Source organism: Entelurus aequoreus, linkage group LG08 (genome assembly GCF_033978785.1).
Source record: "Entelurus aequoreus isolate RoL-2023_Sb linkage group LG08, RoL_Eaeq_v1.1, whole genome shotgun sequence".
Classification (NCBI taxonomy): domain Eukaryota; kingdom Metazoa; phylum Chordata; class Actinopteri; order Syngnathiformes; family Syngnathidae; genus Entelurus; species Entelurus aequoreus.
This window is the reverse complement of record NC_084738.1, coordinates 23,010,772-23,035,735: the sequence shown is the minus strand read 5'-3', so window position 1 is coordinate 23,035,735 and position 24,964 is coordinate 23,010,772. Positions and strand designations below refer to the sequence as shown.

At 39.4% G+C, this 24,964-nt stretch overlaps 1 protein-coding gene and 1 long non-coding RNA gene across 2 annotated transcripts in view; one reads left to right on the top strand and one right to left on the bottom strand.

The window, feature by feature from the left end:
- Window positions 1-24,964, bottom strand: part of ace (angiotensin I converting enzyme (peptidyl-dipeptidase A) 1) — a 38,871-nt gene that overhangs the window by 9,923 nt on the left and 3,984 nt on the right. The window contains exons 2-16 of the mRNA XM_062056011.1: window positions 24,470-24,640; window positions 24,307-24,394; window positions 23,474-23,617; window positions 15,670-15,861; window positions 15,409-15,506; window positions 15,169-15,338; window positions 8,048-8,271; window positions 7,828-7,972; window positions 5,989-6,087; window positions 5,399-5,521; window positions 5,123-5,328; window positions 4,869-5,005; window positions 2,561-2,719; window positions 2,400-2,487; window positions 2,178-2,321 (exon numbers count right to left, since the gene is read on the bottom strand). Coding sequence (XP_061911995.1) covers window positions 2,178-2,321; window positions 2,400-2,487; window positions 2,561-2,719; window positions 4,869-5,005; window positions 5,123-5,328; window positions 5,399-5,521; window positions 5,989-6,087; window positions 7,828-7,972; window positions 8,048-8,271; window positions 15,169-15,338; window positions 15,409-15,506; window positions 15,670-15,861; window positions 23,474-23,617; window positions 24,307-24,394; window positions 24,470-24,640 — 2,188 coding nt within the window. The remainder of the gene's footprint in view (window positions 1-2,177; window positions 2,322-2,399; window positions 2,488-2,560; window positions 2,720-4,868; window positions 5,006-5,122; window positions 5,329-5,398; window positions 5,522-5,988; window positions 6,088-7,827; window positions 7,973-8,047; window positions 8,272-15,168; window positions 15,339-15,408; window positions 15,507-15,669; window positions 15,862-23,473; window positions 23,618-24,306; window positions 24,395-24,469; window positions 24,641-24,964) is intronic.
- On the top strand, window positions 7,539-8,408 carry LOC133655658 (uncharacterized). The gene is made up of 3 exons (XR_009827025.1): window positions 7,539-7,718; window positions 7,799-7,955; window positions 8,051-8,408. It is a non-coding gene; the product is annotated as an uncharacterized LOC133655658 (long non-coding RNA).

Genomic DNA, 24,964 nt, shown 5'->3' with positions numbered 1-24,964 from the left:
ACCGTTTGTTTTTTTTAGAAGTAACTTGTTTTTATGGAGGAAACAATAATAAGACGGTCATAATATTAGAAGAGTATCTATCCATCCATCCATTTTCTGGAGCCTATCCTAGCTGCGATTAGAAGAGTAAAGTCATAATATTATGAGAAAAAATTAAGAATTTTTCAAATATGAAGTCTTTGTACAATGGTACCCAACTTAAGAATGTTTTGAGATAAGAGCCGTCTCTGAGCTAATTGTTATGCTTGAAGTTGTTTTGTTTTTTTCTTTTTCTTTTAACCTTCATAGGTCTTACTTGTGTTGTATTCCTTATCTCTACACATGGTTCTTACTATTTTACAAGTTGTATTATTTTTATTTTCCAACGTTCCTCAGATGAGCCATCTGCCTCAGGGGTTATCGGCCGTGCTGGTGGGGGCGCTTTTGTGTCAGCGTCCTGGTGGCCATGGTCTGATGACCTCCTGGTGCAGATGGCTCCTGTGATAGTGTTTACTCACATGTCTCCTCTGTACTCAGCCATGCAATCATTGGTCCATATAGTTGCATATGTGTGTATGTTGTGTGTGTGTGTGTTTGTGTTTGGTGTCTGTGTCCATGCGTGCGTATGTGATAATGGGGGATATGGGTCACCGGGGTATTGTTTTTAACTTTGTAAAGCACTTTGCGTTGCATTTCTTTTATGTATGAAAAGTGCTCTATAAATAAAGCTTGATTTGATTCGATGAAGTGGCAAGCGAAATTTGAGTTACAAGCATCCCTGACATTAGTTGGTGTAGCAGTGAACCACGTGAGATTCGGCCAAAACATTTGGTCTTACTCGCCAGCATTAGCTTATAGCGAGAGATGGACATAACTTGGTTTTTCAACCCAGAGAAGGAAGAAAGTGGGTGTGAAGGACAGTGCTGAGAAGAAGAAGTGGATGATATTCATTAAATTAAAAAAAGGAAATCATCAAAAACATGACCGAGCGTGTTGCTACCTTGGCGAAACAATTGGAGCGTATCACTGCCAGTCTGCACCATATTGAAACAGAATGAGTCTAACACCAGCTAAAGAATGTTAAAATGATATCTAAATGTATTCATGAAAATGTGAAAAAAGTGTGTTTGACTGAAAAACAGTTCGATAGAGATACCACTATCCGTAAAAAAAATAGTTTTTCCTTTTAAATAGTGCTGTTTTTTAAGCAACAATAAAATTGATTTAATTCCGTTTCAATAGGAGACGTTAACTTGAGATACAAATGTTTTGAGTTACTGTAAGAGCTCCGTCACAGAAACAATTAAACTTGTGAGTTGAGGTACTACTGTATTACCAGAATGAAGTTCTCATAATAGGATAATACATTTGTGATTTTATGAGAATAAGGTTAATATTTAGAGAAAAAAAGTAATAATTTAGGAAGAATAAGGTCATTATTATAATTAAAACAAAGTTGTAATATTTAGAGTAAAAAAAAATCATAATTTTATAATTTTCTACCAGTTATCCCTTTCGGGGTCGCGGGGGGTGCTGGAGCCTATCTCAGCTACAATCGGGCGGGAGGCGGGGTTCACCCTGGACAAGTCGCCACCTCATCATTTTACAAAAATGAAATCACAATATTACTCACAAAAAAACCCACAGTTTATCTTCAAAGATAATAGATTTGGATCAGAATAATTCAAACTTAACTTAGTATATATTGGTGAGAATTATTATGAAATATTCATAATAATTTAATTGTTGTTTTTGTAAATGGTAAATGGGTTATAATTGTATATTGTTTTTATGTTTTATGTTTTTGTTGTAAACATTCCATAAGGTGGTGCCACATGATAACCCACATATGCATTAACAATGAGATTTTACCCTCACCTATAAAAAGTACAGGTTAAAATATACAAATAATAAATTAGGCTGATATGTCTACAATTGTATATAAAACATAAGAGTAAATATGAATGCAAAACAGTTTTACCCTACCTGGTGTGTGTACACCTGAACTAGTTTACAAATCCGCAGCTGCACAAATAACAAGAGGATTTAATCCAAATGTTGCTACGTTTTTTCTGACTCCCACTCATTTTCCAGTCAAGTCAGGTGTTGCGCACATTCCTCTGCCATTTGTATACAAAATAGTGAATCTGTTTTTATCGTTCACTTTTTCTCTAATACGAGCACAGTCAGAGTGTTACCGTTGAGTCTGGCAGCTTGGTTGGCCAGTTCCACGTATCTCTTGTAATCCGAGCGAAGTACTTTCCCTGCTGAGTCTCGCCAGCCCTTCCAAGCAAATAACAGTTCATCGTAGTCTCTGGACTCTGCCATGATCTTCTGGAGGTCTGAAACGTACACAACACGGTCACTACTGCACTAACTATAAAAAGAAAGACAGATTTGATCAGATGTTTAATTCATACCAGGATCCAGCGGGTGGCATTGGCCGTTTTCTCTGCAGACCTCGGCTACGCTGTATTTGGTCTCCATGTTGGACAGGAGATTGTTGTACTGAAGACACACACATTTCGATAAGGCTTGCTCAGACAAAAGCAGTAGAAAGTTCTTTCAGACTTGTACTCACCTCTTCAAGCTGTGCTGGTGACAGCGCGGCCCTCTCGATGTCGCTGAGTTTCTTAACAATGCGCTTGACTGATGCATCCTGGAAATCAGCCGTGTCGAACCGGCGCGCCTGCTGCCCGTACCTTAGAGTATGGGAGGACATCTCCAGGTTCTTCTCAAGCTGAGGAACAATAATGAAGACATTTTATTCATCTGATGGATGGATGGATGGATAGAGATAGTGGATAGATTTTGGATGTATGGTGAAGCTTAAGAGGATAGACGGCGGGCAATGGATGCATAGATGGTTTAATGAAGCGATGGATGCAGCAATAGATAATGGGTAGATGGTAATAATAGATGAATGCATAGATAATGGATAGGAGGAAGGATATAAGGATGGAAGGAAGATTATTGCTCAGAGAGGCTTGCATTGATTGTGAATGTGAAAGAAGGGTCAAAAGACAATGGAGTAATGGATGTATAGATTTAATGAGATTGCTGGATGATGACTAGATGATGGATGGAGGAAGGGACGAATAGGTAGTTGAAAGATTAACTAAAATAGATGGATGAAGGATCAAAACAGTTTGGATTAATGATGGGACAGATACACTAAAAAAAAAATCCTATTTTTATGGTTAATTTACTCTAAATTTCTACTGTAATTTTTCTATTTTTTTAAAATAGTTTATAAAACTGTAGAATTGAAGACATTATCTGTAAATAAACAATCCGCATGTTATTTTAAGTAATATGCCAGTAATGACAAACTATGTATATTTCAATTTTTTTACAGAAAAATACCAAATCAATTATACATAGCATTTTCTGTTTTCTTAAATTACTTTCAAATTCATGTAAAATTACAGTAATTATCTTTCATTAAAAATGTAGCTTGTTATACAAAAGTCTATGTCCATACTAACAATCTAACTGTAGAATAAAGGTATTTTTCTGCAGAGCTGTTTGCATCGTCACTTTATTAAAGGTGGTTGATCTTAACAATTCAGAAAAAATCTGTAAAATAATGGTATTTTTCGGTGGAACTGCCAGCATTGTCACTTCATTAAAGGTGTTTGATCATAATAATTTGGAAAAACTCTGTAGAATAAAAGTATTTTTCTGCAGAACTGTTTGCATCGTCACTTTATTAAAGGTGGTTAATCTTAATAATTTAGTAAAAATCTGTAAAATGACTATATTTTTCCGCAAAACGTTTCATGAAAATTTCTGTAAATATAATGTTTTTGATCATTATTTGGTTTACAATGTTTTACTTTAATGTTATGGTTTTTGTTTGGCAGCCATAGCTGCCAGTAGATGACCGTTTTTTTACAGAAATTTTTTTTACAGTGTAGATGAAATGATGGTTAAATAACGAAATTCAGGAAGGATAAAAAGAAAGGCTGTGCATAAGTATTTATAGGTGGTTTGGTGAATGAAGGATCAAAAGAGGATGGATGGTTGAAAAGACAAATGGTGAATGGATGGGTAGAAGGATGAGCGAATGTCAGATGAATGGAAGAGTGAAGGATCAAAAAGGTGTGGAATGGTAAATTGAAAACGAGTGGATGGAAAGTTGTATCGGTGGTGTAGTGAGAGAGGTTGATGAAAGATAATACAAAAATCGAATCTTGATCCTTTATCCCTCCTTAATTCCATCTATCCTCTTTTGATCCTCTTTCAATATAAACGCACACATGTGAAAGGAAAGACTAAAGGGAGTAGATGGATGGATGGAGGCAGGTAGGTAGGGAGGGTTGGAAGATCAAAATAAAATAGATGGGTGTTAGAACAAAGGAAGGATAAAGCATCCAAAGAACATGGATGGATAGAAATAATGAATAATGACTTAAGGATCCCATAGATCAATAAATGTATGGATTAATATAAATAATGGATTGATGCATGGCTCCGTGGATGATGGACAGATAGATAAATTACTTTGTTCTCTATCAATAGATGGATGGATAATTAGACAAACGGTATATCATTGGATGGATAGATGGATTGGTGGATATATGCATTGATGAATGGATTAATGGATCATGGATAATTGGGTGGATGGATAAACAGATGGATAATTAGATGGATGGATGATGAATAAAAAAAAATAGATGTATGGTCAATGGATATATGGATGGATGAATAGATAGATGACGGCTAAATGGGTGGATGGATCATTGGATGGCTGGATGGATGGATGGATGGATGAATAGATAGATGTATGACTGGATGGATAATTGGATGGCTGGGTAGATGGAAGGAGGATGGATGATTGAAGAGGTGATAAATGGATGGATGGATGACAGTGTTGATGTTCTCACCATATTCTGCTTGTTTTTTTCATTGATGTCAGTGTTGAAGGCCCATGAAGCTTCTGTATAAGCATTCCACACCACTTCAGCTGTGCTGTTGTATTCTTCTAGAAGCTGCTTTGCCTCTAGCTCATCTGTGTTCTTATCTGGATGGACAAGAAGAACATTAGCCACGATTCAGCAGCAACAAGAACAGGATGTATTTGTGTGTTGTGTGTTTATGTAATTTTGTCTTGTTTGTCAGTCGTCTACTTTTGTCTTACCAATATCCTCTGGGTAGCCCTCAGGAACAGGTGGGACCCAGTTGAAGTCGGGCCATCCGAGGGTATCGTTGACATTTTGCTCTTGCAGCCACTTAATAATGGGGTCAAAGTATCTCATCAGCGATCCCGCATCCATCTTGTTTGAGCCTAGAGCGTCTTGGAGCACTACAGGCCACGGTTTGGAGGAGCCTGCCTGAAGAACTTTCCTAAAGGACAATGACCGGTTTTAGAAAAAGAAAAAGAAAAATGTTCATTAAAACTTGCCAAACAACATACTTTAAAATTGCTCCTGCTTCTGCAGAGCGGTAGATGTCACACGTGTGCAAGGGTCCATTGTGTTTGGCTGCCTGGCACAGTTTTTCATGGAACTGGAACTGCAGGATGAAGCTGACAAAATACCTGCAGAAGACAGATTAGCAAAGTAAACAGTTGATATTTAGCTTGAGAAAAAGTTGAGTGACAATGGCTTTTTACTGCACATAATCTAAAACGTCTTAATGCACAAATGGGACACAAGAGTGCCTTATAGATAGGAAGAAGAATGTTCTGTAAAATAACCCCAGCTGGGGTCATTGCAACCAGCTTCCTGCGATTGTAAAGCGTTTCTATTGTCTAGAAACACATTCCCGGGAATGTGTTTCTATTGAATGACTACATTAGGTTCACAGTATACTGTAAAACTTTAATTCCCATCTCGCAGATATTTTTTCACAATGTTATTCTCTTGTCGACATGCGTGTTTATGAGTGTCGGCCCATAAAACACTTGGTTACAAGCACACACTCCTGATGCTCTGAAAGTTTGTGGAGTTAACATGTCAATACAAAGTGAATTATGCAATTCTATGTCGAGAAACAAGATGCTACCTGATGTAAGGTGTGTTTCCAGGGATGTGGAATTTTGCACCGGCATCAAAGTGCTCCTCAGTGCGCTTGGTGGGCGGGCAGATGCCTTGATATTTTGTCCTTGAGCAAGAAGAAAAAAAACAGATGGCTTATGTAACTAAAATACAATGGAAAGTTATTTAGTGTACAACAGTTTGCGTGTTGAGAGGTAAAGTAGCAACAACACCTCTACAATACACAAAGCAAAATTAATAATTTATTAGTTACTAATCCAAGCTAGTAGCTAATGGCACAAACACAACTCTTTGTTAATCCTTGTTCTTTAAAGGCCGGTATGTTTACATAGTTTCACTGTTATTTACTACCCTTATCAAAAAACAACAACAACTAAAATGACACACGCAATAATTTTGCTGCATGCTTTAAATCGGAAAATGTATCGCAATTTATTGGAACAATATAACAATTTAAAGCCGGTGGTACAAAATCCAAAGTCCAAATCATAAGATAAAGCATTGCATTAGTTTATGTTAAGATAACATTAGACTTAGACTTCCTTTTATTGTGGTTCAAATTTTAACTTTACAGTACAGGTAAGAACAAAATTGTGTTGCATTAGCTCGTAATGCAGGATAAAAGAGCATCGGGACAACATGGGATTAAAAAAAACATTATTGGAACGTGTTTGTGTAGCTTTACCAGTTTACACTGATTTAATGATTTAATAAACCATTTTTAAAGTTACATTCATTCAACACAGCTAAAATGGTTTGGAAAAATAAAAAGTGAAAAGCACATTCAGGATCGCTCAAAAATTAAGAATGCAATGCCATTAGTACTGGAAGAACTCTAAATGACAAACAAAAATGGGTGAGTTCCTGTACCTCTTATGGCGTTAAATCCTGTCATGATAAACTTAAGTACCAGATTTTATGTTGATTGCACTGCAGTGCATGGTGACGAGTGCAAATCATTTCTCATTCACCAGCCTTCACCAGGGGATTCACTAAGCGTGATTTGGGTTCAAATATGTACTTTTTTGGGCTAACTACAAATACTTGTGTATTCCTAAAAAAACGACTATATAGTGTTGCTGCGTGTGACTGGGCTCTATAGTTACCACCAGACTGAGTCAGGTTGGAGTGCTCAGGGTGTATTTTTCGTGCAAAAACAGCAAAAAAATTATCAAACCCGCAATGGAATAAACTAAATATCATAAATACATTTATAATGGACAATAAAAGTAGTCAGCAGTTCTATCTGAACTCTGCTAGCCCTTCAAAGTGCAATACATGATAATCAAAAACGAGTTGTAACCCTGGTATACTAACGACCATTTACCTGTCAAAAACAAACAGCCACAGCTAATGTTACCAACTTTGACAGGCATAATAACATTAAATATATACAAATAAACCAAAAGCTGAAATAACAAAGACATTCTTCTTTAAACATGACCGTGGCACCCTGGTCACGTGATCAGCGCTGCGCGCGAACAAAAACGTATTTAAATCACCCGGAAGTGATAAGGCGGTTTGGCCGGCGGGGAGAACGCGGCACGACAGGTACAATGTCAATGTGTTAACATTTAACTTGTTTTTAGAGAGGTAAATAGAGGTAAAAGAGCGGAAATAGCGTTACTGTTGTTCCTAATTTGATGGCTTTGACGGCATGAGAGGGAAGAAAAGTCAAGTGTGGCTATTCGTTCGTGTTTAAAATGGGCAAATGCTCCTTCTCACGTTATCTCTTTTGTAAGTCAATTGTAGCTTCATACTCATGTTGAATATGGTTGCAAATGATGAACAAAGTACTAAAAGGGTGAACCTTATAGGTATACAACTGAAACATTAATTGGCTCACCTGAGGTACCACCATTCAGAGTTGTAGCGTTCTGGGGGTGTATTCCCGCCGAACACGCCCCATCTCCACTGGTCGATGAGGTAGCCAAAAGGAAGGAAGGCTATCTTCTCCAGAGCCATCTTTAACAGGTAATTAATGTCTGAGTCTGAAAAACAAAATGTATGTATATCCATTTAATGGTTGGATGTGGCCCCTTACTGTACGTCTCATGTCTCTTTACTAGGATCAGAAGTCACGGAATCCAGTAGTCCAATGGTCTTCAGATGTTTTGGAGTTGAAACCGACAAAGACAAGACGTCGCCGATAGCCTCGTGAAATCCAGGATTGGCCCCACGACGGAAGCCCACCGGTTGGTCCTTGTACTGCAGGTAATACTGGATGTGGCCCATCTCGTGGTGGACGGTAAAGAGCTGCTCCATCGTCACAGTCGTACACTGCTTGATCCTATAACACATGCAATCCATTAATATACACAACATGTTTTGATGCAGTCAAAAGAGGTAGAGGAGTAACCCAAATAATACAATGAACATTTGATGTCCACTCTTTTTCAAGGCCTGTATTTTAAAAATACGATGAAAGAGGACAAAATGTGTTTTTTTTTTATACCATGTTTGAAAATAATGGTTAGTAGACATTAGTGATGCGTCCCGCAACACCGATGCATCGGCGCATGCGTCAAGCTCATAGAGCAAAACCCTGTGTCGGTGCGCGTACCGCTTTTAGAAAGTCACGTGACCGATCATGAGCTGTTTTGGTCACGTGACCGATACGCGAACTGTGTCGCACTCCCGCCTCCTCTGTGCCCCGTGAACCGGTCTTTTCTACAGCCGGAGAAATAATAACTAAGAGAAATCGTCTAAAATGTAATACGTTGGAAAAACTGTTTTTTTTTTAAATAAAAATGTGTAGAAAAAAAATAAAAATTCCCAGTCCACAAGCATCCTCATTCACAACACGTTCTCTTAGTTTTCCATGTTATGATACATGTTCACATTATTTATTGACTGTATCTAAAAAAGATTAAAATATATTTTTATTTAAATGAAAATATGAAATAATCCTAAATGAAATACAATGACTTGGTTTATATTATTGTATACACTAGGTCATAAAATCAGTGTCAGTTGAGTCGGTCCATAGGTTGCCTGTAGGGATTTTTAATGTCCAGCAGATGTCAGTATTTAGTGACACAGTATCGACACAGTATCAATACAGTTTTGCAATGTGTCGAAACGCTTCATGACGCCTCATCAACCCATCACTAGTAGACATTTTATAATTTGTAGATGCTTGTTTGAAGACTACTTCATTGATGGCCATTATTTTAAAATGAGCATCTTAACTCCATTTAATACACTTTTTTCCCACTGAGTGCGAGTGTGTGTGTGGGTGTGCCTGTGCGTGAGTGACAGGAAGTAAAGCTCCCTTGGTCTGCATGAATAAATCGCTAGACAAGCAGTCTTTCTCAGGTTTTTTTTTATAATCTAGGGAATGAGTTGTCTCATTTGGGTCATTAAAGTATTTGTCACATTATGTATCTTATATTTGTTGTCATTGCAGTTTGCCCTATTGTATTTATGTGGACTGCAGGTCAGTTTTATTTCAAATTCAAAAGTCTGATAACAATTTCATTTGAGCTGACAACTGCAGGATGCCCAGGGTGATGATACATTGTGGTCATATGCACTTAGCTTTGGTAAAAGGAGAGCTTTACATTTGATTGTTGTGCGCCTACAATGTACTTTATTAATATTTTATTAAGGGTTGCTTTTAGAAAGCATGACTGTTGGTTTTCTGTTTACCGTCGCCAAGGCAAGAAGTATTGTTTTGATTCACATGTGTTGTTTTGTTTGGCAGAATTACACAAAAAATACAAAACCTATTTTTCATAAAACTTAGTTGAAGATTTCATTAAAATTGTCTTCAAAAATCGAATATAACAATTTTGAGCTTTGATTGATCCATCCAAGGACAGAAATGTTCCTAAAGTCTTACAGTATGTCATCTTTAGGGATGTAACAATTACCGGTCTTAATGGTAAATCGATATAAAACTCTCTTAGGCCATGTCTACACTAAGTCGTTTAACCCCTAAAAACGAATAATTATTTAGCCTAAGTCCCGTTTCAGCCACACTAAACCAGAGTTTAAGGTCCCCCTCCTCGGACAAATTTTTACATGGGTAAGTCGGCCGTGTAATTCTTGAATCTCCGGCACTTAGCTTTGTATGGACTCATTGATCGTTTGCAAAGTGAGTTTGGAGAGGAAGTGACGCCAGAAAGACCTCGCCCACACAGGAAGTGACGTCAGAAAGAACACGCTACAGCCAGCTTCATAATAAAGCTCGCAGCTAACCACTGGAAATATGGAGGCGAGTCATCCAGACATACCCTTGTTTCTCCTTCTTCTACATGTACAGACGCTTGTGGAAATCACTCATGAATACCTTAAGAGAAAGCGATTGCAGCTATTTCGGATACAACACTTCTCAGACGGCAAGAGAACTTGCCAATGTCCGGCCGGATTAGCTGTAATGCTACTTAGCGAAAAACCTTGTCCATTTGTCGTAGGAGAGACAAGAAGAATGCAAGCTCCCGTGGATGTGATAAAAAAGATAGCGTGTGCTTTGTATTACCTGGCCGTCGAGGAAAACGGCGAATGCATTTGGACTGGCAAAGCAGACTGTATGAGTTATTGTCCGCCATGTATGTCGCGGACTCAACGTCTAGGTCCAGAGTATATAAAGTCACCAAAAGCGAATGGACAATGAAGGGGAAGGCAAAAGAGTGAGGAGTGTCCTGACCAGATATCCACATCCCTAGTTTGATTTATGTAAAATGTTCTTTATCACATTGCTTACGTGTCTAATAAAAATGTTATTAATGTATGATGGCTCAGGTGTGATTCACTACAATAGGGCCCCACAGCACACTGGATTCCAGTTAATTGAAATACCACAACACTGGATATTGTTCAGATAAGTTACATCTAAGAACTTGCACACAAAGCAACACTAGAGAGGACTATGAGTCATGACGTGCGCATTTTCCTCACATGCGTACCAGGTCCCGTTGCGCCGCCGGACGGAGGAGGCGGGGGTCTTAAACGGTGGCATTGATTGAGACTTTTATTAGCAGATTGCACAGTACAGTACATATTCCGTACAATTGACCATTAAATGGTAACACCTGAATACGTTTTTCAACTTGTTTAAGTCGGTCGGGGTCCACGTTAATCAATTCATGGTATTGTTGTGTGGACACGGATAAGGTTAGGTGTGATTTACCCTGGATAACCTTATCCGGCTTGGTGTAAACGGGCTCTTAAATTGAAATGACTAGTGTGTAGAGGCGCACGATTAATCAAAATAGAAGCAACATTGAGGTTTTAATTAGTGCGGTTAATAACCGCAAGAGGCTAAAGTTTTTTTTTTGTTTTTTTTTTCCCACCGCCGTTGACCAGCAAATGACTGACAGACATGTTGGCCAATCAGAATTGTTGAACCTCGTATATACTAAATGTACTTAAAACATTTGCTTAGCATTTTTAAAGAAAATATTTGCAAAACTGCAAATCAAAATGATCATTTCATATATGATGAGGTCATATTGACCACGCCCCCAGCGCCACACATATAGTGCCAGTCTAGGGGAAATCCTGTTAACTGATAGCAGGCTAACATTAACATGCTAACTTTTTTTTCTAGCTAATTTTAGCATGTGTGCACTTTATAGTCATGATTTGGTACTGGAAACATTTTAAGTGTTAGCATGCTAATGTTAGCATTCTAACACACTAATGTTAGCATGCTAACTTTTTTAGCCGATTTTATATCCGAACACCTCAGAGTCATATAACTTGGTATTTGAAACATACACTTAGCAGGCTAATGTTAACATGTTGGCATCCTAACATTAGCAATTAGGTTTTTTCTCCAAATTGTGCAACCCTGCTGGTGTGCAAGTTTTCACCTGCACTTGAACACCAATAAGACAAACGAGCTTGTGATTGACTTCCAACGTTCAGTTCCATCATCCACACCGGTGAAAATCCTGGGATCAGACATATAAATAGTGAAATAATTTAAATACCTGGATGTTCATCTCAACAATAAACTGGACTATAGGCTCACAATTCAAACAGGGTCCTACAGGGGCAGCGTGGCTCTCAGATGGTTGAGCGGCCGGCCAGAAACTTAAGGGTTCCTGGTTCGGATCCAGCTTCCCCCATCTTAGTCACTGTCGCTGAGTCCTTGGGCAAAACACTCCACCCACCTTGCTCCTAATTCAACCCACACTTGTGTAAATGTAGCTTAAATGTGGATAATGGGTTTCGCAATGTGAAGCGCATTGAGTCCCTAGAGCAAAGTGCTATATAAATATAATTCACTTTACTACTGTGCACTTTTTATGACACCGTGTTGGCTTCTGCTGTGTTTTATGCCATCGCTTGCTGGGGTGGGGGCAGCATGGTCAGAGACAGGATCAGACTTAATAACTGATTGAGGAAGATGACTCTGTCCTAGGCTGCCCACTGAACAGCATTGGGGAGGTGGCCGATAGAAGGAAGGTGACAAAGTTGACATCCTTGAGGAGGCCCTGAGTAGCTCCTTCAGCATTAGATTGTTATAGCCACGGTGCAAGAAGGAGCGCTACCACAGGTCCTTTCTGCCCACAGCCATAAGACTTTACAAAGCACTTATGTGATTACTGTGATCTTTTTCCTGATGTGCAAGACGGGTGTTAAGATAGTGTTTTATTTTTATCTATACATCAATGCAATGCAATCGATAGTGCGGAATAAGTATTATTAAAATGTTTTAGTTTTTCATTACATTTTACGTCTGTTACTGCATGTAAAAACCTGCACTGCAACAACATAATCTCCCCTTTGTGGGTAGAATAAAAGTCTATCTATAAAAGTGTTATCTACTTCGAGTGGTTAGAGTGTCCGCCCTGAGATCGGTAGGTTGTGAGTTCAAACCCCGGCCGGGTCATACCAAAGACTATAAAAATGGGACCCATTACCTCCCTGCTTGGCACTCAGCATCAAGGGTTGGAATTGGGGGTTAAATCACCAAAAATGATTCCCGGGCACGGCTACGCTGCTGCCCACTGCTCCCCTCACCTCCCAGGGGGTGATCAAGGGGATGGGTCAAATGCAGAGGACAAATTTCACCACACCTAGTGTGTGTGTGACAATCATTGGTACTTTAACTTTAACTTAACTTTAATAAACTCACAGACCGGAGGAGAAGAAAGCTTGCTCACTGATTGCTAGCGCCATGTTTTGCTAGCTAGCGTGCTAATCCCTGGCTATCTTAAATGCTAACATGAATACAAGGGACATTAGTGTCTTTCCCCATTACAAATGTTACACTCCAATCTAAAATTGTATATTGTCTGAGGCAAAAAGTTATTCCAAGTGTGCACATTCAACATACAAACACTGCTCTATTAGCATATAAATATGAAGATATATATTGTGTCTCTATTTATTTTCAATAAAAGGTGGTTAAATGATTTCACTCCACCTCATCGCAGGGCCAACACAGATGGACAGACAACATTCACACACATGGGCTAATTTAGTGTTGCCAATCAACCTATCCCCAGGTGCATGTCTTTGGAGGTGGGAGGAAGCCAGAGTACCTGGAGGAAACCCACTCAGTCACGGGGAGAACATGCAAACTCCACACAGAAAGACCCCGAGCCCGGGAATCGAACCCGGGACCTTTTTATTGTGAGGCACAAGCACTAACCACTGTTCACCGTGCTGCCCGATATCAACAACAAAAAAATAAGTACTCGATGATATCTGCTTGCATCTAAAATTTCCGATACAAGTTCGGAAACAAGCAGTCCTTAAGCGCATTTACTTGTGCAAAGCTTAACATCCAAATGTCCTCCAATAATTTGCAGCAGGTTACTAGGAGATAGCAGCTACACAACAGCTAAGCACACAATAGCACACAAGCTAGACATATGTAATAAGTGTCCTTAATATTGCAATCTAAAAGACATTGTCAATATTAACACATATCAAATAAATATATTTGCGTATTACTTACACATATAAATTCTCCGAAGCAGAAGCGTAGTAGGATATGTACAGTAACAAACGTGTCATTCAACTAACTGTGTCATTCGCTTAACTTTAATGAATTATTGTGAACACTAGGTGTCGCCAAAAATTAATTAGCACTCCACTTAAATTTAAAGACCGCAAAAGTCAGGTTGGTGTTTTTTCATAATGTTGGTGTTTTTAGATAAATGTGTTTTTTTTATTAATGTGCGATTGATATCGCAAAGCCCAAAATTCAAGGCTCCAATTGCGGTATCATAAGTGAAATAGTTGTATTGGGACACCCATACCCACGATATGAAATTCTTATATTGCTACATCCTTAGTTATCTTTCATGAACCAGGAAGTGTCTCGCTATCCCACAAATGGACATATAAAAGCATTTAGTAGGGCTGTGAATCTTTGGGTGTCCCACGATTCGATTCAATATCGATTCTTGGGGTCACGATTCGATTCAAAATCGATTTTTTTTTTCAATTCAACGCGATTCTCTATTCAAAAACGATTTTTTCCCGATTCAAAACGATTCTCAATTCATTCAATACATAGGATTTCAGCAGGATCTACCCCAGTCTGCTGACATGCAAGCAGAGTAGTAGATTTTTGTAAAAAGCCTTTATAATTGTAAAGGACAATGTTTTATCAACTGATTGCAATAATGTAAATTTGTTTGAACTATTAAATGAACCAAAAATATGACTTATTTTATCTTTGTGAAAATATTGGACATGGTGTGTTGTCAAGCTTATGAGATGCGATGCAAGTGTAAGCCACTGTGACACTATTGTTCTTTTTTTTTATTTTTATAAATGTCTAATGATAATGTCAATGAGGGATTTTTAATCACTGCTATGTTGAAATTGTAACTAATATTGATACTGTTGTTGATAATATTCATTTTTGTTTCACTACTTTTGGTTTGTTCTGTGTCGTGTTTGTGTCTCCTCTCAATTGCTCTGTTTATTGCAGTTCTGAGTGTTGCTGGGTCGGGTTTGGTTTTGGAATTGGATTGCATTGTTATGGTATTGCTGTGTATTGTTTTATTGGATTGATTAATTAAAAAAAAAAAAAAAAAAAATTTTTAAAATGAGAATCAATTCTGAATTGCACGACGTGAGAATCGCGATTCGAATTCGAATCGATTTTTTCCCACACCCCTAGCGTTTAGATATTTTTGCTTTACACATTTGATAACAGTTTGAAGTAGATGGAAACGTTTCTGTCTTTGCAGTGTATCTTATCTATTAAAGTTACCTGAAGTCTTTGCGGTTGTAAAAGTCCCAAGCGGACGCGTGACACACCACCTCCCGACCTTCGGGCTTGTGCAGCATGGATTCTTCCCAGAACTCCCGAGGCATCTCAGCCAAACCCAAAGAAGTGAAGAACTCCTCGGCAACACGGAACATGTGTGTGGCATTGTAACCCTGGGAAACAAATACAGTAATGCAACGCAGTATTCATTATTATTTTTTTATTTTTTTTCTCCCCACTTACTTGTTTGACCATTTCATCAGTCACGTCCAAGTTGGGTTTGTCAGGAAATGGTATCATCAAACCGTAGATGTTGTTCCAGGTCTGGGCCCACATGTTTCCTGAGGTTGAGGAAGAAAACACACTTAAGCAACAATTCAGCCTTGTTGGGCACGGCACTTGCAGGCTCTGTAGGAAATGCCTGCGTGAAGCACGTCCATCTACGGTGATGAGATAAGCTTTTCAAAGCAGTGCATGTATTGTTTTCAAGCAAAGTGTTGTTACCGAGCAGATGAGCAGGGATTGGTCCTTTAAGGTTGATGTACTTGGGTCCGTACTGATTGTAGAGTTGGCGGCGCACAAATGCGTGCAGGTTCTGATAAAGCGGCTCTATTGTCTTGTACAGTTTCTCGATAACATCCTGGAAGTTGTCGGTCTCATACCAGGAGCGCCAGTCATCGCCAGTGTCCTTAAAGCCTACAGAAAGGCACATAATGTTGATACTGTACGACTATTTGCTAGGAGTTTGAATCATTTTATGATCAATTATACATATTTTATCGTAATACATGACACATTCCTGTTAACATAATTGTTTTCTTTTAATGCTGGATCTGGCCTTGGAAGAGCAATAATGGACGAAGAAAATATGTTAATTCAACATTATTGTAGTATGTTTCACTTCCTGCATCTTGCATCTATCATCACTGCCAAGGACAAGAGACAAGAGGAGCCACCGAGGAAGGAAGACACAACACAGCCTATCAGGAACGTCGAAGGAGGACCGCCACTGCAAAAGGAGAACGTCGACCATGAGATACACCAGAGCAAAGAGGAGAGGTGTCTATCCTCCTCTACCGCCCCTCCCTCCATTCTGAATGCATGTGAAGATCCCTCCCCCACATCCCCCAAGCCATCCACGTCTCCATCTTTCTCCCTCCCTCAAGTAGACCTTTCTCCCCCCTTCTCCCCCTTGGAGTTCCGGGAGCTACCCCCACTCACGCCCCACCCTACTCAGATTTTTACCCCCCTAGATCATCGCTCACCTCCACCACCCCCTCCACGAAGGCGTGCTCCACAACCCCCCAGCCATACTTCACCTTTCTCACGCCAACCCCTTACACGCCCTCAACGTCCACCTTCAGTAGTTCGTCCCAGCTCTGACGCTGCTCACTCCCCCTCCCCCTTACGGCAAACCCCGCCTCGCCCTGACAGCAGTCCTGAATATTTCTGATACAGAAAAGGGTTCAGCAGTAGACCACATTATCAGCTGGGCCCAAGGTTGCCTACATCAAATCATGGCACCTTCTACATCCCTGTTGTGACTACCAAGAGAGTAAACATTGGGAAACTTAGCCACCCTGCTAACCTAAACAATCTCATTCCTATTATCTCCAAATCAAAGCCAACATCGAAGCCTGTCAATAACACCATCAGGATGGGTCTGCTCAATGTCAGGTCTCTGAATAGCAAATCATTTTTAGTCAATGATTTTATTAGCACTTCTAAACTTGACTTTATGTTTTTAACTGAAACATGGCTGGAACAAAATAACAGTGCAAGCATTCTGATCGAGACAGCACCCCCCAACTATAACTTCATTGATATATGTAGATCAGGGAAAAGAGGTGGAGGGGTTGCTGCTATATTTAAAAACATGTTTCAGGGGAAACAGATGTCACTCGGTGAGTTTACATCATTTGAATACCTGTGTGCTGTGTTGAAATGCTCTCCCAAAATTCTCTTGTTAATTATCTACAGGCCACCTAAATATTCTGCAAATTTTTTTGATGATTTTACTGAACTATTGTCTAGCATCTCCACTGACTTTGACTGCCTGGTTATAACTGGTGATTTTAATTTTCATATTGACGATTTAAATGACAAGGGCGCAAAATAACTTTTTACTATTTTAGACACATTTGAACTGTCTCAACATGTGAAAGAGGCTACACATTATAAGGGACACACCCTGGACCTGATTATCACAAAAGGTCTCAATGTTTCTGATGTTCTTGTGATTGATCCTTCATTGTCTGATCATTTCTGTGTTTTCTTTAATATTTCTGTAATTCCGGACACACAAACAGAATCAAAGAATGTCAAAAAGCGGTACATAAATGAACATGCTAATGTCCTCTTTAAAAACGCCATCTCCTCACTACCACCTCTAAACCCATGTCATGCTGATGATCTTGTAAGCAACTTTAATTCCAAAATTGTGAATATCATAGATATCATTGCACCTGTTACAGTTAAAACGATTTCTGGCAAGCAAAAGGCACCCTGGAGAAAATCTGCTGCTGTAACAGCCCAGAGAAGAGAGTGCAGGAAGGCTGAACGAATCTGGCGGAATACAAAACTTCATATTCACCATGACATCTATAAAGAGAGCCTCCAGGCCTACAATTTAGTCTTAAAAAGTGCTAGAGAAACATTCTTCTCCAATATCATAAACAGCAACACAAATAAGGCCAAAACCCTATTCACAATCGTTGACAGACTGACTAAACCCCCAACACAAATACCAGCCGAACTCCATTCCACGCAGAAATGCAATGACTTTGCATTCTTTTATACTGATAAAATTGAAGGCATCAGACGCACCATCAATATCTCAAGTAAAAAAGTTGGATCACCACCCCATTTAGGCAAAAGTAACACAGCAATGATGGCAAGCTTTAATGCCATAGACTCTAAAACTCTAGTGGAAACGGTGACAGCTCTAAAGTCATCCACCTGCTGCCTTGATGTTTTACCTACCAACTTCTTTAAGAATGTTTTTGACTGCCTATCAACAGACATCTTGCAAATAGTTAATAATTCTATTAAATCGGGCAATTTCCCGAAGGCTTTCAAAACTGCAGTCATTAAACCTCTTCTAAAAAAGCAGAGCCTAGATGCCTCTGTTATCAACAACTACAGACCAATTTCAAATCTACCATTCATAAGTAAAATAATTGAGAAAGTTGTCCTCCAACAACTAAATCACTTCTTGGCTTCTACTGGCTGCCACAACAACTTCCAGTCAGGATTTCGACCTCTTCATAGCACAGAGACGGCCCTTCTTAAAGTTATAAATGACATCCGTCTAAACACAGACTCTGGCAAAACTTCAGTATTAATGCTTTTGGACCTCAGTGCTGCATTTGACACTGTCGACCACTCAATACTTTTGGACAGGTTGGAAAACTGGGTGGGGATCTCAGGCACAGTTTTAAGCTGGTTCAAGTCATATCTACAAGATAGGAACTATTTTGTTTCCATTGGTGACTTTGTATCAGAACCAACCAACGTAACGTGTGGAGTCCCCCAAGGTTCAATCTTGGGGCCGACTTTATTTAACATCTATATGCTCCCACTAGGACAAATCATGCAAAATAATAACATTGACCATCATTGCTATGCCGATGACACCCAAATCTATGTAGCGCTATCACCAAATGACTATCGCCCCATAGATCTTCTGTGCCAGTGCATTGAGCAAGTCAAACACTGGATGTGCCAAAATTTCCTACAACTAAATGAAGATAAAACTGAGATAATTGTTTTTGGTGCTAAAAAAGAAAGGTTTAAAGTCATCCAACACCTTCAATCACTGTCCCTGAAAACCTCAAATAAAGCCAGAAATCTTGGGGTTATTTTAGATTCTGATTTACATTTCGACAGTCACATCAAATCAGTAACAAAATCGGCCTACTATCACCTCAAAAATGTAAAAAGACTTAGAGGGCTCATGTCAGCTCAAGACTTAGAAAAACTTGTACATGCCTTTATTACCAGTAGGCTAGACTATTGTAATGGTCTCCTTGCAGGTCTTCCCAAAAAAACTGTCAGGCAGCTACAGCTTGTTCAGAACGCTGCTGCTAGAGTTCTAACAAAGACCAAAAAATGTGAGCACATTACACCAATTCTTAAATCCTTACATTGGCTCCCTGTACATCAGAGAATAGATTTCAAAATCCTCCTGCTCACATATAAATCACTACATGGTCTAGGGCCCAAGTATATCACTGATATGCTCCCACTATATACGCCCTCTAGATCACTAAGATCTTCTGAGACCAATCTGTTAGCGGTTCCAAGAGTAAACTCAAATCAAGGGAGATCATCATTCAGTCACTATGCAACACATAGCTGGAATAAACTTCCTGAAGATGTCAGACTCTCCCCAACTCTCACTACTTTTAAAACTAGACTGAAGACTTTTATGTTCACCTTAGCTTTCAGCTAAATCTTTTAATCTTTTAACTTTTAACGTCTGCACTGTTTTTATTTTTATTGTCTGCATTTTAATTTTGCTTTTATTTTCTTTCATTTCACTTTGTTGTCTGTGAAGCACTTTGAGTCTGCCTTGTGTATGAAAAGCGCTATACAAATAAAGCTGCCTTGCCTTGCCTTGCCTAGTATATTACAAAGCGTTTCTACTCAAGAAATACAATTATGTTTAAATACATTGAAGTCACCTCATTGAAATGCTATAGAATGCAGAGATTTCTTCTGGACAATCTCTAAAAAATATAATTTATATAACAAAATTAGTACTGTCAAAGTATTTTTAAGAAATCAGATTAATCATACTTGAATGTAGTTTATTCACAGTAAATTACTTGCTTATATAATTTAAAATACCTTTAAATATGTAATACTTTGACGTCGTACATAAACATTTTTTAAATATTTTACTGGAATGTACATCCTTTATTTTATTAAAAATTGCTAACTGTATTGTCTACCTCAGTGATTTTCAAACTGTGGTACACGGGCTCCATCTAGTGGTACGCCAAAGAATCATTTGATAAAAATAAAGTGTTTTATTTTCCTACATTCAAACACAGCGTTACTGTTCAAACTGTGTGTAATGATACAGTGGCTGAAAATATTAAATATACTTGTTAAATATAACAGCTGCCTTGTTTTTAATGAATACTTAGGCCTACTACGTGACTGTATTTTAATGTTGGTCATTGTGGTGGTACTTGGTGAAAAAATTTAGAGTTCTACTTCATCTTTGCACTGGCGTACGTGCATTGACTTGATCACTGACGTAAAAAACAACCCACGCCACCTTTTAGGTAACCATTTGCGGTTAAGGTAAAGGAGCTTTTGCAGTCAAAATAAATTGTGATTAATCCGCCTTTTTACATGAATACTCCGCCATTTTTTGTGATTAATCGCATGGGTTAACGCGTCAACATTGGCAACGTATTGACCCCTCTTTTTTTTCAGACAAGTTTTTAAAAAAAATAAAAAAAATTTAAAGCTAAAAAGATCAATATTTCCAATTACACATGAAATTAAAACCTTTAGATTGCAATACAAAAATGTCATCATACATAATTTATCAGCTGTTTAACAGTTATTTATGCTGCACTGAGGCCTGTTATGTAAAACTAGCATTTTGGCTCTCTGTTGTTTGTGTTACGGCTCAGACCCCTGCCGTCTGTGCGCACCTGGGGACACGCCCACGGCCGCGCAAATCCGGGGACGCGCCGCGCGCGTCTCCGCCCTGCAGCAGCCACCAGCTGCAATCACTCACCGGAGAGCTGCACACCTGGGACTGATGAGGGCGAGCCGCATAAAGGGACCAGTGAACCCAAGGATCGGGGCGGGAACTTAGTTTTCTCATGGTGACCCGTAAACTAAACTAAGCTAAGCTAAGCTTTAGCGCTCTCTCTTGTTTTCCTCTCGTTCCTGACTCCTCGCTCGCCCCTGGACTTGACGCCCCTCTCAGCCCCACGGACCCCCGCTTGTATCCCGGATCACCTGCCTGCCCCATGGACTTCCTCATCTCTCGTTCAACACTTTGGTAACACACACTTCAGCTAACTACACACATAGCCTTACACCACATACACTTTTGGATCTAGTTCACACTCCACTCTATTGTTTATTTGTATAGTTTGATGTATAATAAATCATTGTTCACACTTCCCCCTGGTGTATGTTTGCCGTCACCTCCCCTTAGTTAACCATAACAGTTTGCAAACCTCTCCAGCATTTGGGACATTTTTAGCTTCTGTATTGTGGTTGAATCTCATAGGTGAGTGTGAGTGACCGTAACAAAAGCTCTGCCTCGCTTGGAAAGTAGTTGATTGGCACCACCTGTTGGTACATATATTTCTGAATATAAGACGGCTCGAAAATTATTTTGTTGCAGACAAAAGTTTGGGCGGTGACAGTTGTTTTATTTTTTTGCCTGATGGGTAATTGCACTTTTTTTAAATGTTGCCTATCATTCACAATCCCTATGTGAGACAAGAACGCATGTCTTTTTTATGCATTCTAACTAATTTAGGGCAAGTACGAGGCGGGGCAGCACGGTGGCAGAGGGGTTAGTGCATCTGCCTCACAATACGAAGGTCCTGAGTAGTCTTGGGTTCAATCCCGGGCTCGGGATCTTTCTGTGTGGAGTTTGCATGTTCTCCCCGTGACTGCGTGGGTTTCCTCCGGGTACTCCGGCTTCCTCCCACTTCCAAAGACATGCACCTAGGGATAGGTTGATTGGCAACACTAAATTGGCCCTAGTGTGTGAATGTGAGTGTGAATGTTGTCTGTCTATCTGTGTTGGCCCTGCGATGAGGTGGCGACTTGTCCAGGGTGTACCCCGCCTTCCGCCCGATTGTAGCTGAGATAGGCTCCAGCGACCCCAAAAGGGAATAAGCGGTAGGAAATGGATGGATGGAAGTACGAGGCGGCTAACAATGAAGCTACTGTTATGGAAGTCCTCTTTTTCACCCAAAAAGCCCTATTAAAATGCATCCAAAAACCACAAACAATACCCCATTTACATGTCCTGACCTGCATACTAACCAGATATTAGCAACATTGTTATTATAAGCGCGATCGCTGTGGAACTACTTTTAGCGGTGCCTGATCACAGAGAGCTAACTGGCTTTTGCAGCTATTGACATATTGAGCCGGTATGCTGCTGCTCCGTCTCTGCACAGGTAAAACTAAATTATCGCATATAAATCATGTCTCTCACTTGTATAGTAGAAGGTTATTGCCATAAACCGAGAAGTTGGTCAAATTTGACATTTAACTTAAACCCGGAGATATCCAGAAAAACATGAAAAGACGCTAGTTGCGCCTGTTTTTTTTTGTTTTTTTACCTTCGTAAGGAATTATGATTAATTCTTTAAACGAGAAAATATAAACATCCCATCAGTGAGCATCCCACTGAGGACTGACACTGAACAGTAAGTGTTTTTTTTAATTATGTTCAAAGTTTGTATTTCTTGTTTAGCACTTAGCAATACGGCTACATGAGGCTTAGTGTTTCACCAAAGCTGGATCTGCTCGTCATTCAGCTTCTAACACTTGTCGCTCGACCTCCTTATATTTAGGCCAAAAAATATAAGGTTCTTGATCATCATTTGTCCCAAAGCAGTCGTTGTCTCTCAAGAAGTCTGCCATGCTTGGTAATAGTTGTTACTGTTGCAGGATGTACCAAACATTCTGATGCGTCCGTGAAATTAATGAGCCACCGTATGTTTAAAATGACCAAATTATGTAAATATCAAATGTTGTATGAATGTGCTTGTTACTACATGACATAAATGCTTACAGCGTAAATATAAAACAATGATGGATGTTTTTAGAGCGTTTTATAGGAGGAATTAATATAATTTTTATTAACTCTATTGTTAGCTGACTCTTGCTAGAGTTTTTATTTTTATTTTATTTTTTTTACGCAAACTAAAATGTTTAAAAAAAACTTTATTTTATACAACGTTACTTAAATGTTGGCATGATGAGATGTCAGGAAGGGCCGTGAAAGGCAGGGTAACGTGTAATATTAGTGTTCTTATCCATGCTTGAACGATACACAAGCCTACAGCTAGGTGGCAGCGGTGCTCAAATTAATTAATACATCAATATTAAATAATCAATAGTATTTCAATACCAGAAGCGACGTGAACACAGGAGAAATTGTGAACCACTGCCATATACTGACACGTGGGACGTTCTTTTTTACTTTAGTTAACAAATAGTTGCATGTCTGTCAGTGGTTGCACAATTAATTTTTCTGACGTGTAGTAAAGTGCTTGTGCGTGAGTCAGTCAGCATTGGTGCACTTTCTTACCATCAGCTTGTGAGGCCTTGTTGCTGAGCTCCACAAACCTGCGGTAGTGCTTCTTGAGCGGGACGCCAGATGCGTTGTGCCAGCCCTCCCATGCATATAGCAGCCTCTTGTAGCTTCTGGAGTTGGCCATGATGTCTGTTAGGTCTGCAAAGGACCACACACACACAGCTATTGGCAAGAAAGGTTTGTAGGGTAAATGCCAACGTGAACGTGTTAGTCATTAGTTCCATGACATACTGTAAAGCAACACTGGGACAACAAAGCAAGGAAGAAAAGGCAATGAAGAGGTGAAAGTGGACGCAGGAGAACAGATAGACAAATCCTGTTTGTTTTTCTAATGACGCCAATGTTTTTGTGAAGGGTTGTGCCACTTTTACTCCGTTCTGCCCTTTATTATTTCCACCCGAACCAATCATCAAAATGGAGGATGAAGACATACGCCTGTTTACAAGTCATAGTTTCCATCCTCCAGGCCACGGTCGGCACTAAACACTTTTTGTTTAGTGCACAAGCACTAGTGAGGCTCACATTATCAGAAATGCTCTGACCTTGTTCAAGTCACTTTAGATGTGCACAGTTCACTTTTGGAGCCTTTAGCTAAGGGGTCACAAAAAGCCTAAGAATAATTGCTTGTTTTCTAGTGTTGCAGACGAAATAAAAAGCTATTGTTGACAACACGTGCCTCAGCTATTAGAATGTTATTTCTGTGGCATTTTGCTCATCACTACATACTGTACCACTTCCTCTTCTGAAGTGACTTTTCCAGGAACTGATAAGGAGAAGTGTTCCAGTGTTTTGCTCCATAAACTTCCCTTCTTTCTGCTTTTACTCACGAGGTTCCAGGCTCCAGCTGACGTTGGGCTGTGGATGCACCTTAGCGGTGGAATAAATACTGTCCATGGTGCTGAGAATGGTGTTATACTGCAGACACAACGAGGAAATCACAGCTTATTTTTTTAAGACTTTGCACAGGAAGAATCTAATTTAAACACCAACCTCTTGTCTCTCTGTGGGAAGCAGGTTGGCAGCTCCCAGGACCATAACTTTGTTCATCAGTTTCTTATCATTTGGGTTGGGGAGGGAGTCAAGCAGATCCCGAGAGAACACCTTCTTGGCCTTGAGCCCCCAGGCCTCAGTGAAGGCCTGTTCCTCCAGGGAAGCATTTACCTAAAAACAACAAGAGGAAGTTGTTAAAAACATGTTTTTGCCTAAAATGTCAGTCCGATTCAGTAGCCAAAGAAATAGTATATTTATATTTATTTATTATTTAGGATTTTTTTTTCGGTTTGAAATGCACATCACATTTAGCCAAACAATAAGATAAAGTAGTTGCCATGATCTGAAAAAAGTCTAAACTAGGTCACACAAAAATGTATCAAATCTGCAACCCACAGGGAACATGACTTCTTCTTTTGTGGTTTGTCAATCAAAAAAAAATCCAAAAAAATCTATGTGCATTACCCCCACCTACAGGACTGGGGTGGAACACTG